The following is a 16498-nucleotide window of genomic DNA, read 5'->3' as shown; positions in this document are numbered from 1 at the left end:
TCTGGTCTGAGTCCGTCTTGTGAACTGCGCTTGCGTTTGTAGTATACAGCTGTGTACATTTGTATTTGGCGGATCCGAGAGGAGCTGACGAGCTCGGACTCCCGACCGCGGCTCCAGGAGACGTCCTGGTAGCGTTTGAAGCCCTCAGGGTGAGGGATTTGTATTTTGAACTTGGGAAGCCCTCAGGGTGAGGGATTTGTATTTTGAACTTGGGAAGCCCTCAGGGTGAGGGATTTGTACTTTGAACTTAGATCTATGACTGGACATTTTCCCAGTCTCTTTGGAGAAGGCCCTCGGCTTGAGGGATTTGCAATCTTTACTGGGGACGAGGAAGGAGGGCCCCCTTCCTCGACCCCCTCTCAATTCCTTCTGTCGACTCTCTGTCGAAACCGCGCTGCGAAAGTCTGTTCTGTGTTATTCGGTCTTTGTCTTGTAGCTGTCATTTGTGTCCTCCTAAGCCTAGAAACTATGGGGCAAACTGTCACCACTCCTTTGTCCCTAACACTCTCGCACTGGAGAGATGTACAGGAATATGCTCATAACCAATCTGTTAATGTGCGTAAACGCAAATGGATTACTCTTTGTTCTTCAGAATGGCCGACCTTTGACGTAGGCTGGCCGCGAGATGGTACCTTTAACCCCCAGACTATATTCCAGGTAAAAGAGAAGATTATGGATCCTGGACCACACGGGCATCCCGATCAAGTGGCTTATATCGTCACTTGGGAGGCTTTGGTTCAGGACCCCCCTCCCTGGGTACGTCCTTTCTTACATCCCAAGGGCCCCTCTCTCCTTCCCCCCTCTAACCGCTCCAACCGACCCATTCCTTCGGCCCCTACACCTCCCACTCCTTTGATTCCTCCCAACCCCCCTTCCCATTCCAACCTTTACCCTACCGTGGTGAAAGACACTAAGGCTAAAGAAAAGAAGACACCTAAGGTACTCCCCCCGGGAGAAGACCAGTTGGTTGATCTATTAACGGAGGAGCCCCCGCCATATCCGCCACTGCCGCCCCCACCAGAGGCAGAAGCGGACTCCGCCGCCGCCTTGGCGGAAGCGGCCCCTGACCCTTCACCAATGGCTTATCGACTAAGAGGTCGCAGGGAGCAGCCCGTTCCAGATTCAACCACTTTGCCCCTCCGAACTGGACTGAACGGCCAACCTCAGTATTGGCCATTCTCAGCATCGGACCTCTATAACTGGAAAAATAATAATCCTTCTTTTTCTGCAGACCCCGTGAGGCTGACATCTCTCATAGAGTCGGTCCTCACGACTCACCAACCCACCTGGGATGATTGTCAGCAGCTTTTGCAGGTCCTCCTAACCTCGGAGGAGAAACAGCGCGTGCTACTAGAAGCACGAAAAAATGTCCCAGGAGCAAACGGGCAGCCCACCCAGCTGCCCAATGAAATTGATGCGGCTTGCCCTCTTGAAAGACCTGAATGGGATTTTACCACCGAAGCAGGTAGGACCCACCTGCGTCTCTATCGCCAGTTGCTGGTAGCGGGTCTCAGGGGGGCAGGACGCAGACCCACTAATTTGGCCCAGGTGAAGCAGATAATACAGGGTGCGGAGGAATCACCTGCCGCTTTTCTAGAGAGATTGAAAGAAGCGTACAGGATGTATACTCCCTATAATCCGGAAGATCCAGGTCAGGCCACCAACGTTTCTATGTCCTTTATTTGGCAATCAGCCCCGGACATAAGAAACAAGCTTCAAAGGCTAGAAAATCTACAGGGATATACACTCCAAGATTTGTTGAAGGAAGCAGAACGTATTTTTAATAAGAGGGAAACACAGACAGAAAGAGAAGAACGTTGGAGGAAGGAAACTCAGGAGAGAGAGGAAAGACTAAGACAGGAAGCTGAGGAAAAAGAGGTTGCGAGAGACCGTAAGCGGAATAAAGAAATGAGCAGGTTATTGGCCACAGTAGTGACAGGCCAGAGACAGAATAGACAGAGGGATGACAGAAGGGGGCCCCACCTGGACAGGGACCAATGTGCTTACTGTAAAGAAAAAGGACATTGGGCAAGAGAATGCCCTAAGAACCCCCGGGCCAAGCTTCCACCGCCAAGGGTTTCTGACCTCCTGAACCTAGAAGATTAGAGGAGTCGGGGCCAGGAGCCCCCCCCTGAGCCCAGGATAACACTGCAAGTCGGGGGGCATCCGGTCACCTTCCTAGTCGATACAGGGGCACAACATTCCGTTCTGAATCGGTCACCCGGACCCCTGAGTCACCGGACTGCATGGGTACAGGGAGCTACAGGCGGAAAGCAGTACCATTGGACTACAAATCGGCAGCTCCAGCTCGCGACCGGTAAGGTTATGCATTCTTTCCTCCATGTGCCAGATTGCCCCTACCCCTTACTAGGACGGGACCTATTGACCAAATTAAAAGCTCAAATACACTTTGAGAGGTCAGAAGTCAAAGTCACAGGGCCAGAGGGAATTCCCCTTACCATCTTGACAATGTCCATAGAAGATGAATATAGACTCCATGAAAAGAGGACTAATTCGAACAATCAGGAAACCCTTGATCACTGGCTTGCGGAATTTCCCCAAGCCTGGGCTGAAACAGGAGGAATGGGCCTTGCCATTAACCAGGCCCCAATTATAGTAACCTTAAAAGCTGCCATCCTTCCTGCATCCGTCAGACAGTATCCAATGCCTAAAGAAGCCCGCGAAGGAATTCGGCCACATATTAAAAGGTTACTTGAACAAGGGATTCTGGTGCCCTGTAAATCTCCTTGGAATACACCCTTGCTACCCGTTAGGAAGCCGGGAACTAATGACTACCGGCCAGTGCAGGACCTGAGAGAAGTCAATAAAAGGATAGAGGACATACACCCTACTGTCCCCAACCCTTACAATTTGCTGAGTGGATTGCCACCTAACTATACCTGGTACACAGTCTTAGATCTTAAAGACGCTTTCTTCTGCCTCCGCCTGCATCCCACCAGCCATATTTGCCTTTGAATGGCAGGACGCGGCCCTTGGAATCTCTGGGCAGCTGACTTGGACTAGGCTACCTCAAGGGTTTAAGAACAGCCCTACCCTTTTTGATGAAGCTTTACATCAGGACCTGGCAGAATTCCGGGTTAGGTACCCCGCTCTAATCCTCTTACAATATGTAGATGACATTCTCCTGGCAGCCAAAACCAAAGGGGAATGCAAGGAAGGCACTCAAGCCCTCCTCCAGACTCTTGGGAGCCTAGGGTACCGGGCATCCGCCAAGAAGGCCCAGATATGTCAGAAACAGGTGACCTATTTAGGATACAAGATAAAGGATGGACGTCGATGGCTAACGGAAGCCCGTATGCGAGCCATCTTAGACATTCCCACCCCACAAAATCCCCGCCAACTGAGAGAATTCTTGGGAACGGCAGGCTTCTGCCGCCTATGGATCCCTGGGTTTGCCGAAATGGCGGCTCCCCTCTACCCCCTCACTCGGCCAGGGGTTGCTTTTAAATGGGAAGAGCCCCAAAAGAAAGCCTTCACCGACATCAAAAAGGCTCTCCTTGAATCACCAGCCCTGGGTCTACCGGACTTAGCTAAGCCATTTGAACTTTTTATAGATGAGAAAGAGGGCTATGCTAAGGGAGTCCTCACCCAAAAACTGGGGCCTTGGAGAAGGCCCACTGCATACCTCTCCAAGAAATTGGATCCTGTGGCATCGGGATGGCCACCCTGCCTTCGAATGATTGCCGCTATAGCCCTGCTGGTAAAAGATTCTCACAAGCTAACCTTGGGGCAGCCTTTGACCATACATGCCCCTCATGCAGTAGAGGCAGTCATCAGACAGCCTCCAGACAGATGGCTTACTAATGCCCGAATGACTCATTACCAGACTATGCTGTTAGACAAAGACCGGGTCCACTTCGGGCCTTTGGTGACTCTGAACCCAGCCACCCTGCTCCCCCTCCCTGGGGAGCCCGAGGCTCATGATTGCTTACAGGTATTGGCCGAGGCCCATGGAGCGAGATCCGACCTGACTGACCAGCCTCTACCTAGCCCGGACCACATCTGGTTCACGGATGGAAGCAGCTTTTTGCATCAAGGAGAACGAAGGGCGGGCGCGGCAGTCACCACAGAGAATCAGGTCGTCTGGGCCCAGGCACTCCCCCCTGGAACTTCCGCACAGAGGGCAGAACTCATAGCACTCACGCAGGCTCTAAAATTGGCAGAAGGTAAGAGGCTCACCGTGTATACAGACAGTCGTTATGCCTTCGCCACTGCCCATATACATGGAGAAATTTACAGACGGAGGGGGCTGCTTACCTCCGAAGGGAAAGACATTAAAAATAAGGAGGAAATCCTCGCTCTCTTAAGGGCTCTTCATCTGCCCGCTGCCTTAAGTATCATACATTGCCCTGGACACCAAAAAGGGGATTCTTTCGAAGCAAGGGGCAATCGAAGGGCAGACTTGGCTGCCCGAGAGGCGGCCCTGACCACAGACACCACTAACCTCCTGGCTCTAGAGCCCACCAACGACCATCCCTTCCCCTCATGGGACTATGAACAAAGAGACATCCAAACCCTAGAGAAATTGGGAGCCGCAAAGGAACCAAACGGGGATTGGACTTATGAAGGAAAGACTGTCATCCCCTACCGGGTAACCAAGTACCTAGTGACATTTTTACATAAGATGACACATCTGAGCTCCAAGAAGATGCGGGAGCTCCTCGAACGAGAAGAGGAATTCAATTTCCTTTTGGGGAAGAACGATATTCTAAAACAGGTAACTGAGCAATGTGATGCGTGCGCCCGAGTCAACGCATCCAGACTGAAGCTTCCTCCCGGGAACCGGGTCAGAGGCTACCGGCCCGGAACACATTGGGAGATAGATTTCACTGAGATTAAACCAGGAAAATATGGATACAAGTATCTATTAATTTTTGTAGACACCTTTTCAGGATGGGTTGAAGCCTTCCCTACTAAACATGAAACAGCCAAGATCGTTACTAAGAAATTGCTTGAAGAAATCTTTCCCCGTTATGGGATGCCTCAGGTACTGGGAACAGACAATGGGCCCGCCTTCGTCTCCCAGGTAAGTCAGTCAGTGGCCACCTTGTTGGGGATTGATTGGAAATTACATTGTGCTTATAGACCCCAAAGTTCAGGACAGGTAGAAAGGATGAATAGAACAATCAAGGAGACTTTAACAAAATTGTCGCTTGCAACTGGCACTAGAGACTGGGTCCTCCTACTCCCCCTAGCACTCTACCGCGCTCGTAATACCCCTGGACCACATGGGCTCACACCCTTTGAGATCCTGTATGGAGTACCTACTCCTATCATTAACTTTCTTGATCAAGATGTCTCAGATTTTGCTAACTCCCCTTCTCTCCAAGCTCATTTACAGGCCCTCCAACTAGTACAACGGGAGGTCTGGAAACCCCTTGCTCAAGCTTATAAAGACCAGAGGGACCATCCCACCATCCCCCATTCCTACCAGATCGGGGACACTGTTTGGGTCCGGCGTCACCAGGCCAAGAACCTTGAACCCCGCTGGAAGGGACCCTACATCGTTTTGCTTACCACTCCCACCGCACTCAAGGTAGACGGCATTGCAGCTTGGATACATGCTTCACATGTAAAGCCAGCCCGACCCACCGATTCAGCCACTGCATCAGAATGGACCGCACACCGCACTCAAAATCCTTTAAAGATAAGACTCTCTCGTACACCCTCCTGTTGATTGGTTGTCTGTTTACCCCCCATGTAGCAACTAACCCCCACAGGGTTTATAATATCACCTGGAAAATAGCCAATCTAGGGACCGGGGAAATAGCCAACCTCAGCACTTATATAGGGACTCTACATGATGGGTTCCCTCCTCTCTATGTCGACCTATGTGACTTAGTAGGGTCTGATTGGGATCCCTCTGACCAGGAACCATTCCCAGGGTACGGATGCCACCACCCTGGGGGAAGGATAGGAACAAGAAGCAAGGATTTTTATGTTTGCCCCGGCCATAAACCAACTCATGGCTGCGGGGGGCCGCAGGAAGGGTACTGTGCAAGATGGGGATGTGAAACCACAGGGGAGGCTTACTGGAAACCCTCTTCCTCTTGGGATTTCATCACTCTCAAACGGAGGGAGATCCCAGGGTACGCAGGGAAAGGACCATGGAGATGTGGGCAAAGAGCCTGCGGACCTTGTTATGATAGTGCCGGAGGGGGAGGTTTTCAAGGCGCCACCCCCGGAGGAAAATGCAACCCTCTCATCCTAAGGTTCACAGATGCTGGAAAAAGGACTACTTGGGATAGTCCTAAAGTCTGGGGACTCAGGCTGCACCGAGCAGGGAAAGATCCGGTGACTTTATTCTCCCTGTACAGACAAATTACTCCCCTAAGCCAACAATCAGTCGGGCCAAACATAGTAATAGCGGACCAGAGATCCCCAACCCATTTTCAAGTCCCTAAACCCCCTACCGTTCCTAAAGCTATCACTCCTACACCAGGTGCTGTCACCTTCTCCCCCACCCCAGATGCCCTAAACATCGAGATAACCAGAGACCCTCCAGGTACCAGAGATAGATTATTACAATTAATCCAAGGAGTTTACCAAGCCTTAAATTTTTCAGACCCCAACAAGACTCAGGAATGCTGGTTATGCCTAGTTTCCCGGCCCCCATATTATGAAGGCGTGGCAATACTGGGCAACTACTCCAACCAGACCTCAGCACCTACCAGTTGCGGAGCTGCTATGCAGCACAAGCTCACAATATCTGAGGTCTCAGGAAAGGGGCTATGCATAGGCAGGATTCCTTCCTCACATCAAGAATTATGTAACCAAGTAGAGCCATTATCTCAGGACAGCCGATACCTTGTTGCCCCTTATGGAACTTATTGGGCTTGCAGTACTGGGTTGACTCCCTGTGTCTCTACCACTGTTCTCAACACCACCATTGACTTTTGTATATTGATAGAACTTTGGCCCAAAGTCACATACCACCAACCTGAATATGTTTACAGCGTACTAGAGAAATCAACCCGATATAAGAGGGAGCCAATATCCTTTACCGTGGCCCTATTATTAGGAGGAATAACAGTGGGGGGCATAGCAGCCGGCATAGGGACCGGAACCGTTGCCCTACAGGGAATTAATCATTTTAAGCTTCTACAACAAGCCATGCACACGGATATCCAGGTCCTAGAAGAGTCAGTCAGTGCACTCGAGAAATCCTTAACATCACTCTCTGAGGTGGTCCTGCAGAACAGACGAGGATTAGATTTATTATTTTTACAGGAAGGGGGGCTATGTGCTGCCCTCAAGGAAGAATGCTGCTTTTATGCAGATCATACAGGAATAGTTAGGGACAGCATGGCCAAACTTAGGGAAAGGCTAAAACAGAGGCAACAGCTATTTGAGTCTCAACAAGGATGGTTCGAAGGATGGTTCGCTAAGTCCCCCTGGTTGACTACCCTTATATCCACGCTCATGGGACCTCTGGTTATTCTATTTTTGATCCTCATATTTGGTCCCTGCATTCTGAACAAACTGACTCAATTCATCAGAGAACGACTATCTGTTGTACAGGCCTTAGTCTTAACTCAACAATATCATCAGCTAAAGCAAATAGATCCAGAGTATCCAGAGACCTCTGAATGAAAGATTCCATTCAGTTACAAGAGAAATGGGGGAATGAAAGACCCCTGTCCCTTAGCCCTTTCTTTCTCAAGTTTGTCTCCTCTTCCTCCTGTCGGCGGCTTCCCCGATCCCCACCCCCGGTGGCCTTTCCCCGCCCTGCCAGAGAACAAGCACCGGGTGGGGCCGGCCCGAGAATGAGCACCAGGTGGGCCAGCCCGAGAACGAGCACCGGGTGGGCCGGCACGAGGGCGAGCACCAGGTGGGTCAGCACGAGAACAAACACCGAGTGAGCCGGCCTGGAGCTCTGCCCCTGAGCCCCCGCCCCGCCCGAAGAGAAACACTCCGTCCCAAGGTCTCCGCCCCCAAGGTCAGCCATCAGGAAAGGGGGGGGAATTGAGTCTGCTGTACCAGACACCAGACCTTGAGAATATGCTGATCTGGAATGGCTCTGTGTCTCATTTGAACCATCCAATGGAAATGATTCTGTATTTCGCCTCATTTGAAAGACTCTGTGTTTCACCTCATTTGAATAACTCTGTACTTTGCCTCATTTGAATAACCCTGTATAGCGCCTCATATACATTGACCAATGGGAATAGCTCTGTATAATGCCTCATTAGAATTATCCAATCGAATCCCTGCTCCTAGCTTGCGCCTTTTTCCCTATATAAGGACCCCTTTCCCTTGGCTCGGCGCGCTTAGCCACACAAAGGCTAAGTCGCCCCGGGTACCCGCGTCTCCAATAAAGCCTCTTGTTTTTTGCATCCAGTTCGTGGCCTCGCTGATTCCTGGGTGTGTGGGTCTCCCTCTACGAAAGTGCCTCTTCGGGGGTCTTTCAAAGCCTCTGAGTGTTTATTCAGGAACTGGCGGGCAGGAGAAAAACCTCTATTTATAGAGGTGTGGCCTTATTGGAGGAGGTGTGGCCATATTGGAAGAGGTATATTACTGGGGGTGGGCCTTGAGATTTCCAAAGCCCATGCTAGGCCCAGTGTCTCTATCTTCTGCCTGCAGATCAGGACGTCATGAGCTCTCAGCCCCATGTGTGCCTGCTTGCTGCCCTGTTTCCCACCATGATGGTCATGGACTGACTCTCTGAAACTATAAGCAAGTCCTCAACTAAAGCTTTCTCTTATAAGAGTTGCCCTGATCATGGTGCCTCTTCACAGCAATAATACAATAACTAAGACATTAATTAATCAATTTTGAGACGAGTCCTAATTATGTAGCCCAGGATGGCATCAAACTCACAAACCTCTTGTCTCTCCACATATGGGTGGTGACCTGTTCATTAATGTCCCTGGCCTCTAGTTGCTAGAAATCAGTTGCACCCCAATCTGCAGATAAAATGTCTCCCTGAAAGAAAAGACATGCACATTTGTGCCAAAGAACCTTGCCCATCAAAGTCTGCTCTGCAGGCTCGAAGCCTGCACGATACCAAAAGCTTGTCAGAAATCCTGGATCTCCTGCCACACCTCAGACTTACAGAACCAAGATCTGGGTCTTTAAAACTGCCCCAGATGATTCATTCATCTTCGCAATGAGGTTTAGATGTAGTGTTATTTTGTTTGTTTGTCTTGAAGATTTACTTATTTTATGTATGAGTTCTCTATCTGTGTGTACAACTTTATGTCAAAAGAGAGCATTGGATTCCATTGCAGATGGTTATGAGCCACTGTATGCTTGCTGGGAATTGAACTCAAGACCTGTGAAGAGCAGCCAGTGCTCTTAACTGCTGAGCCTTCTCTCCAGCTGCCACAGATTACCTTTCCTCGAAAAGAGCAGGGCCATATGTAGTGTTCTTCAGTGTGTGACTTCAGTGTGGCAGGGAGATACTGACATTTTGGGTGGGACACTCTGGTATTGTATGAAATCATCCCCCACTTTGCCAGACATCCTGTGAAAGTCCAATGAGCTTCTTTTGTCCCATAACAAATTTAAACATCCGTTAGCAAAAACCCACTAACATCCATAGAGACAAATAATTAGGTTAGGGTGCCTTGGAGTGTGATGCTGGAGAGAAGTGTTCTTTGCAACCAGGAAAGTCCTTCTCCTCATAAGACCTTGAGTACATGCAATTTGTGTGACTCCAGTGACGCCTGTCTACAGATGGTCCCAGGAATCGAGGAAGGATGCGGCAGCTAAAATATCAAGGTGCTCTTTATGGAATCCTCTCCCTCCCAGCTTGGTAGGGGCAGGAGATAGAGCAAAATAGTGGATATACGCCTGGACTTCCTCGCAGCAAAGCAGTGAGACAAGAGAGACCCAGGAGCCCTCCAACCAGTCAGACCAGCTGGGCCAGTTCTCCTTGGTCCTGGCACACTCAGCAAAGCAAACAAACATGAACAACTTGACATCAGAGAGTTTTGTCTGGGGTGAGGAAGGGAATACATCCTTGGTGTGTGGGCAGTGCCCATTCTGTGCCCTGCCTGCTTCTGTCCTATGGCAGGACTAAGGGATTATCAGGCCTTTGTCAGTGGGAAGACCATGTGGCTCCAAAGCAGAGCCACTTGAGAGCTCAAGGGAAGTACTCTTAGCCACTCCCACCTGTGGCCTCTTTCCTATGGGTTTCCAGGAACAAATGGGGGAAGAGATGCAGCCTCTCCTGCACCCCTAACTGTAGGCATGTTACAGGTTGTTTTTCTTGGTCACAGGACTTATGCTTTCTTCATGGTTAGGTCTCCAGTGCCTAGCATAGCAGCTAACACAAAATATTCAAGAAATTTTTGTGAACATATGTCATTTTCATGATCTAACAAAGCCACATGCTATTTCCCTGTGTGCATGCCTGTCAGCCAACTAACCAATATTTATTGAGCTCCTGCCTCAGGGCTGTAGGGAGCCGGTTCCTGCATTATCCATTACAATAATGGTGCCTGAAGACACCAAGATGTAAATTACTTCACAGGCGCTGGGTAATCTCCATTCCTTTGATCTCTGCCTATCCCGTGGCTCATTTGGCCTGAGGAGCTGAAGCCATTCATAGGGTAACACGTCCCAGGCGGCTGGTCAGCCTTTTTAAGGGATGGGTTTCTTAGTTCAGGGTCTCTGCTCTGGTAAGCTTAAGATGCATTAAAGCTTGTCTGCAGAAGGATCCGAGTGTCCTGCGTGTATTTCTTGCCGGCCGAGAAAATACAGAGCGTGCGCGGGACATATGGTGCCGAAACCCGGGAACATATGAACATCTCCAGCACCTCGGAGACCCCTTGGCTACAAGGCGGATTCAGAACTGCAGGGTGGTAAATTCGGAGAGGTATGTTTTTTCTGGACTTTGGCTTGGGAATGTTGCTATTTTGGGAGGTTAATATAGAGGCTTCTATGCTTTTACTAGGAGCTATTTTGACTTTTCTCACTGTTGTAGCAATCTTAAAGAAGTCCAGAATTACATATCAGAAACCGAATGTGGTGAGAGATGGGGCGCGCCTAACAATAAAATATAAGAAAAAAGGACCTCCCGGGATGTCTAGTGACAAGGGAGTGAATAATTTGTTAAGAGAAACAACAACAAATAAGAAAAAAGGACCTCCTGGGATGTCTACTGACAAGGGAGTGAATAATTTGCTAGATGATACTGTAAATAAGTTTAAAGCTTTAAATCTTGATAGCTCTGATGACTCTAAAGGCTCAAGAGATAAAGTTTTAGAGGAAATCAGCTCAACTAGGTAAAAAAGAAACAAAAATGGAGGGAGAGAAAATAGGAGATAACCGGTCACACCCCGGTAAATTTAAGAGAAATAAAGACTCAAAACCTAGCCTCTGCCCTACAACGAAACTAGAGGCCTTGGAGCTGAGCAGCTCAGACTCTGAGATTTTAGACTCTAGCAAGGAAGCAGAGCTAGAGGAGGAGACAACACAATACCACCCCGATAGATATCGGCTGCCAAAAGCGAAAGCAAATATGAGGCCATCGCCTATTAATCCAGCGGGTGTGCTTCCATCAGCACCCCCATTGTTTGGTGCCGACTCCTTTTTACCATCAGAGGAGCGGAGAAAATTACAGATGGCTTTCCCAGTCTTTGATAGGGGAAAAGGCCATGCCTGCTATTCAACACTTCTTAAAGGCCTGGAATGCCTGGGGCTTTAAAGCCTCATAAACATTGACGCTCGGGCCAAGCGTCTCACCTCAAAACCTAAAAGGCCAAAAGGAAATGGTAAAATGGAAAGATATCTTAACTGATCTTTGGAGAGGCCCGGATCCTATTCTCATAAGGTCCAGGGGGGCGATATGTGTTTTTCCACAGGATGAAGAAAATCCTCTGTGGATCCCAGAAAGACTCACCTGAAGAGCCCCTTCGGACCTTCAAAAGTCGAAACTCCACCCTCTCCCCGGGAGTTGAGAGCCGCTATTGTTATCCAGATTAACTCCTGTCCTTGGCGGAGAGATTGTATCGCTAAAGGGGTGGGGGTGGGATTGTTTGATGCAGCCGTTTGCGGATTGATGTTACTTCTTTGGCTGGTCTGTAAGCTCCAGGGCTCAAACCAAGAGAGATCGCCCAAGCGCTTATATTTTGGCTAACTATGCTTAAGCAATAGGCCGCCGGCCAGACAGCTCTTGCACACCCGGAGCCCAGGCTCATTGCACAGGGTAGAGTGTCTGGTTTGAGCAGCCCCAATGAGGGATGCTGAGCAAAGGCATCGCACAGAGTTGCCTAATATACAGGCTTCTCTGAGAGGTACGTTGACCTGCATAAGGGTTACCTGCCCCGAGACTCCCTTTCCCAGAAAAACGGCAGAGGACAGGTCGAGAGTACTTCGGGTCAAGCTAACAGCCTGATGGCGACTCTCGTACACAGTCTTAATGTTTGATTTGGGAAGGTTCAACCTCTGCCTCTATCCCTCAACATATGGGTGACCTATTTGCTTGTAAAAATATAAAGCCTTTTCATTAATTAATAAAAAAGGGGGATATGTAGGGAGCCGGTTCCTGCATTATCCATTACAATAATGGTGCCTGAAGACACCAAGATGTAAATTACTTCACAGGCGCTGGGTAATCTCCATTCCTTTGATCTCTGCCTATCCCGTGGCTCATTTGGCCTGAGGAGCTGAAGCCATTCATAGGGTAACACGTCCCAGGCGGCTGGTCAGCCTTTTTAAGGGATGGGTTTCTTAGTTCAGGGTCTCTGCTCTGGTAAGCTTAAGATGCATTAAAGCTTGTCTGCAGAAGGATCCGAGTGTCCTGCGTGTATTTCTTGCCGGCCGAGAAAATACAGAGCGTGCGCGGGACACAGGGCAGGTCCTGAGCATTTGATGAAGAGTAAAACCTGCCATGCCCTGTTACATGGTTCATACATTGCAGTCAGAAAACAACCTAGTCCAGAGCATCTGAATGCTAGGAGTCTTCTGGTCTATTTCTTTGTTAATAATTGTGGAGAAAACTACAGTCCATGGGCTTGTCATCGTAGAGAAGTTCTCCTCATGTTAGCAGTCATAAGTAATTATGTTCAGCATGAGATCTGCTCCCAGGGTACATCCCACCATTAACAGAAGCCAGCCTACATATTGCACAGTCCCCACCTGGAAACATGGACCAGAGTTACCAAACATCTTCACCTCTCTCTTCGAATGCCATAGCAGTTTCTAACTCCTTCCTGTGAGTGGAAAAGCGGGTACACAGTATTCCAAGTAAATTAAGAAAACAAGGCCCCTTTCTGCTGGTTTGTAGTGACTCGGATTGTGGTGGTTTGAATGAGAATGTCCCATGGGCTCAGGTATTTGAGCCTAGCCCTAGTGGGTGGTGCTGGTTGTTTAGGGTATGGAACCTTCAGGAGGAGGGGCCTTGCTGGAGGAATCTTGTCACTGGGGCAGGATTTAGGGGTCTATAGTTTCACTCCACTTCTAGTTTTCTATCCCTTCCTGTCCCATTCCTTTTCCCCCTCTCTCCCTCTCTCTTCTCTCCCTGTCTCCTGCTTTCTGTCTGTGGATGGAGATGTGATCTCTCAACACCCTGCTCTAGCTGACTGTTGCCAAGCCACTCCCACCATTATTCCACTGGGACCATAGGCCAAAATAAACTCTTCCTTCTATAAATTGCCTGTGGTCATGGTGTTCTATCATAGCTGCAGAAAAGTAACTGATAACAGAGGTCAAAGCCAAAGCCTGGATAGAAATCCAGAAACAGGCCCAGTTTGGTTCAGGGAGGCCTGTGCCCCTCCTTGTATCTTTGGCTGTCAGGGGGAAGATAGTTCCATAATACACCTGCTTCTGGGTTATCTTCTCCCTGCTCTGGCCTGGAGAATGTGCTAAAATGAAATGATCCAGAAGCAACATACCCCGAAGACCCCGTGGAGAAGGGAAACTTCTGTGGTTCTGCACTGGCTCTTGAGTCCAGGTCATCACCTGTGGAGGATCAAAGGCATAGTGGGTCAGGGATCTCTCCTGAACGGCCCACAAGTGCTCTGGATTCAGCATCTGCAATGGTCCTCAATCTCTTAAGGTTATTTCATCTACAATGGTCCTCAATCTCTTAAGGTTATTTCAATAGAAATTCAATGTCGGATAATTCTAGCTGGGGTCTACCCTCCAATCAAAGGCAGGGATGTGTGTGTGTGTGTGTGTGTGTGTGTGTGTGTGTGTGTGTGTGTGTGTGTGTGTGTGTACAGACAGGGCACCTATGGGAACAAGAATCAGATCAGCGTATCTTCTCAACCCTCTGACTTAGTTTAACTCCTACATCTAGCCTATGTTGTTTGTAATGATACGGGACCTCTGACCTTTCCCCTAGAAAAGCAATGAGGAGACCAGATTGCCAGGAATGGACGCCCATAGCCCCCTCAGAATGTCAGAAGCAAGCTTTGTACAATGTGCACCAAGCCTCAGGAGGCAGTGTCTGAAAACACTAAACCAAGGAAGCCTGCCTAGCAGAAAAGCAGAGCGAGCTTGGGATAGATCCATTCTACTAGGTACCCCGCCATCCCGTCAGCTCCCCCTGCCCCATGTTGGTCAGTTCTTCCAGGAGCCATCCAGACCAGGTAGCTTATAATCAGCTTCCAGAATTGGGACTGCACAGCATGGTAGGAGTCCTCAAGTATGGAATCACAGGAACACTCCATTGGCTCTTCCGTGGAACTTCTGGTCTGGCACACAGTGCTTCAGGTAAATTAGGGATGCAGTGTTTGGGATGGAACCCAGGACCTTTCATATTCTAGGCAAGCATTCCACCCCTAAATTACATCCACAGCCCTAGGTATTTTGAGACATGATCTTATTATGTAATCCAGGTTGGCCTGATTACAACTGCATCCCTCTTGCCTTGTGCTGGAACCCCATCTAGGGGTGTTGAGGGAATGAGAGAAAGAAGCAATAGGCATGTACAGAGGAGGTGGGATACTGGCAAACTAAAATTCTCCAAGATCTGCTAAGAGCACAAACATGGCTGGGCGGATTTGATGGTGAAGCAACCTAAAATTTCTATTTCCTGCCAGTTCCCTAACTTATTTAACCCTGCATCTTGTCTTGTTTCTTTTTCAGTTTTGGTGGGCAGGGGCTGCCTTGTTTGTCCTATAAAGGGTCATTTGTAGCCCAGGCTAGCCTGGAACTCACTATGTATCTGAGGATGACCTTGAACATCTGGTCCTCCTGCCTTCACCTACCAAGTGATCTGGTTAAAGGCGGTTGCCTCTTTACAACCCTTCCCTATGGTTTTGTATGTTCTCAGCCTGTGGTCTGTTCTGACATTTTGATCTTTTCTGCCAGATGTCCGACAGTTGAAAACTGGTACCTCCCATTCTGCACAGATAATTATTGCACATATCAGGGGAAATTTGGGGTTAAGCGATCTCCAATGTTTTTAAGATGATCGTGAAAGTAGGGTACTTCTGCAGAAAAGCAGAAGTGTAGCCCAGAAAGGAGTTTCCACCCAACTGAAGAGAAAACCCCAACTTTTTTGGAGAGTTCCCTAGTACCCTGTCAGCAACAGCTACTTAGGGAGACACAACTGGGCAGCAGCCAGCAGCCCTCAGTCAGGGGCCAAAATGCCTCTCCATCTACCACCTCCCTTCTTGGCAATGTTTGGTTGGCTCATACCTCTATCTTATTGGTTCCCTCTCTTCAAGACACCTAATCATTGGTAAATTCAACCAGTTCCTGCGGTTCTGATAGGCTGATCTGCTGTTAGGGTAAAGGCCCTAGAGTGATACTGCTTTCTCAGATGTGGTAACTTCTGACCTTGAACACTTTTTCTTTACCCCTAATTCTGTTCCCTTTGACCTTACTCCTACCCCCAGGGAGACTCTTCTTATGTGATTGCACAATAAACTGTCAATCCAGGGGTGCCCTGGAGACCTCAATGTTCCTATCTTTGGACTTTTTGTCATGCCAAAGCTCGATTTTTTTTGACCCAAGAAGGCAAGGCAAAACTGGAGCAATCTGACTTTTCAGGGTCAAGAACACACACCCTCACCATACTGCACAAGAGATCATGTATAAGCACTAGGTCCGTCTAAGAGCCACTCATGCAGGAAGGTACAGCTTTGATGACAGTAAATGCAAGAAACGGAGGAGCTTGCTAGAACAATCCCAGAGTGCTAAAAGTTGCCATTCTGCCTGAAATCCACAAGTTAAAATTGAATTTATTTATTTGTTTATTTGAAACAGACAGGGTTTCACTATGCAGCCTGGAACTCTCTGTGTAGACTAGGCTGGTCTCAAACTTTACCTGCCTCTGCTCCCCAGATGCTAGAACGAAAGGCAAACACCATTATGCCTGGCCCCATCAGTAAAATGTATTCCTTTATAAATTTTCTTCTCTCAAAGCTCGGTTAGTTAGCCAGGCCGCAATGGCACAAGCCTTTAATCTCAGCACTCAGGAGGCAGAGGCAGGCAGATTTAGAGTGAGTTAGAGGTCAGCCTGGTCAACAGAGCTAGTTCTAAGATAAACCAAGGCTGTACAGAGAAACCTCCTTGTTAA

The 16498-nt window shown here is 48.9% G+C and overlaps 1 protein-coding gene across 4 annotated transcripts; it reads left to right on the top strand.

Annotated features, from left to right (window-relative positions):
* The first annotated feature begins 453 nt into the window (after window positions 1-453).
* LOC113836409 lies at window positions 454-5785 on the top strand. Of its 4 annotated transcripts, XM_027422208.2 has the most exons (3): window positions 454-1465; window positions 4902-5008; window positions 5352-5491. In XM_027422208.2, exons 1-3 carry the CDS (start codon window positions 469-471, stop codon window positions 5373-5375), a joined length of 1128 nt encoding a protein of 375 aa, XP_027278009.2. In that variant the 5' UTR covers window positions 454-468; the 3' UTR covers window positions 5376-5491. The 4 variants fall into 4 exon arrangements, with proteins under 4 accessions (XP_027278009.2, XP_027278008.2, XP_035302161.1 ...); XM_027422207.2 differs by lacking the exon at window positions 4902-5008 and having other exon boundaries at window positions 5352-5785; XM_035446270.1 differs by lacking the exons at window positions 454-1465; window positions 4902-5008 and adding an exon at window positions 1499-4738.
* The last annotated feature ends 10713 nt before the right edge of the window (window positions 5786-16498 follow it).

This window comes from Cricetulus griseus, chromosome 6 (genome assembly GCF_003668045.3).
Source record: "Cricetulus griseus strain 17A/GY chromosome 6, alternate assembly CriGri-PICRH-1.0, whole genome shotgun sequence".
In the NCBI taxonomy this organism is placed as follows: domain Eukaryota; kingdom Metazoa; phylum Chordata; class Mammalia; order Rodentia; family Cricetidae; genus Cricetulus; species Cricetulus griseus.
The sequence above is the reverse complement of the archived record's forward strand: the minus strand, read 5'-3'. Positions and strand labels throughout refer to the sequence as shown.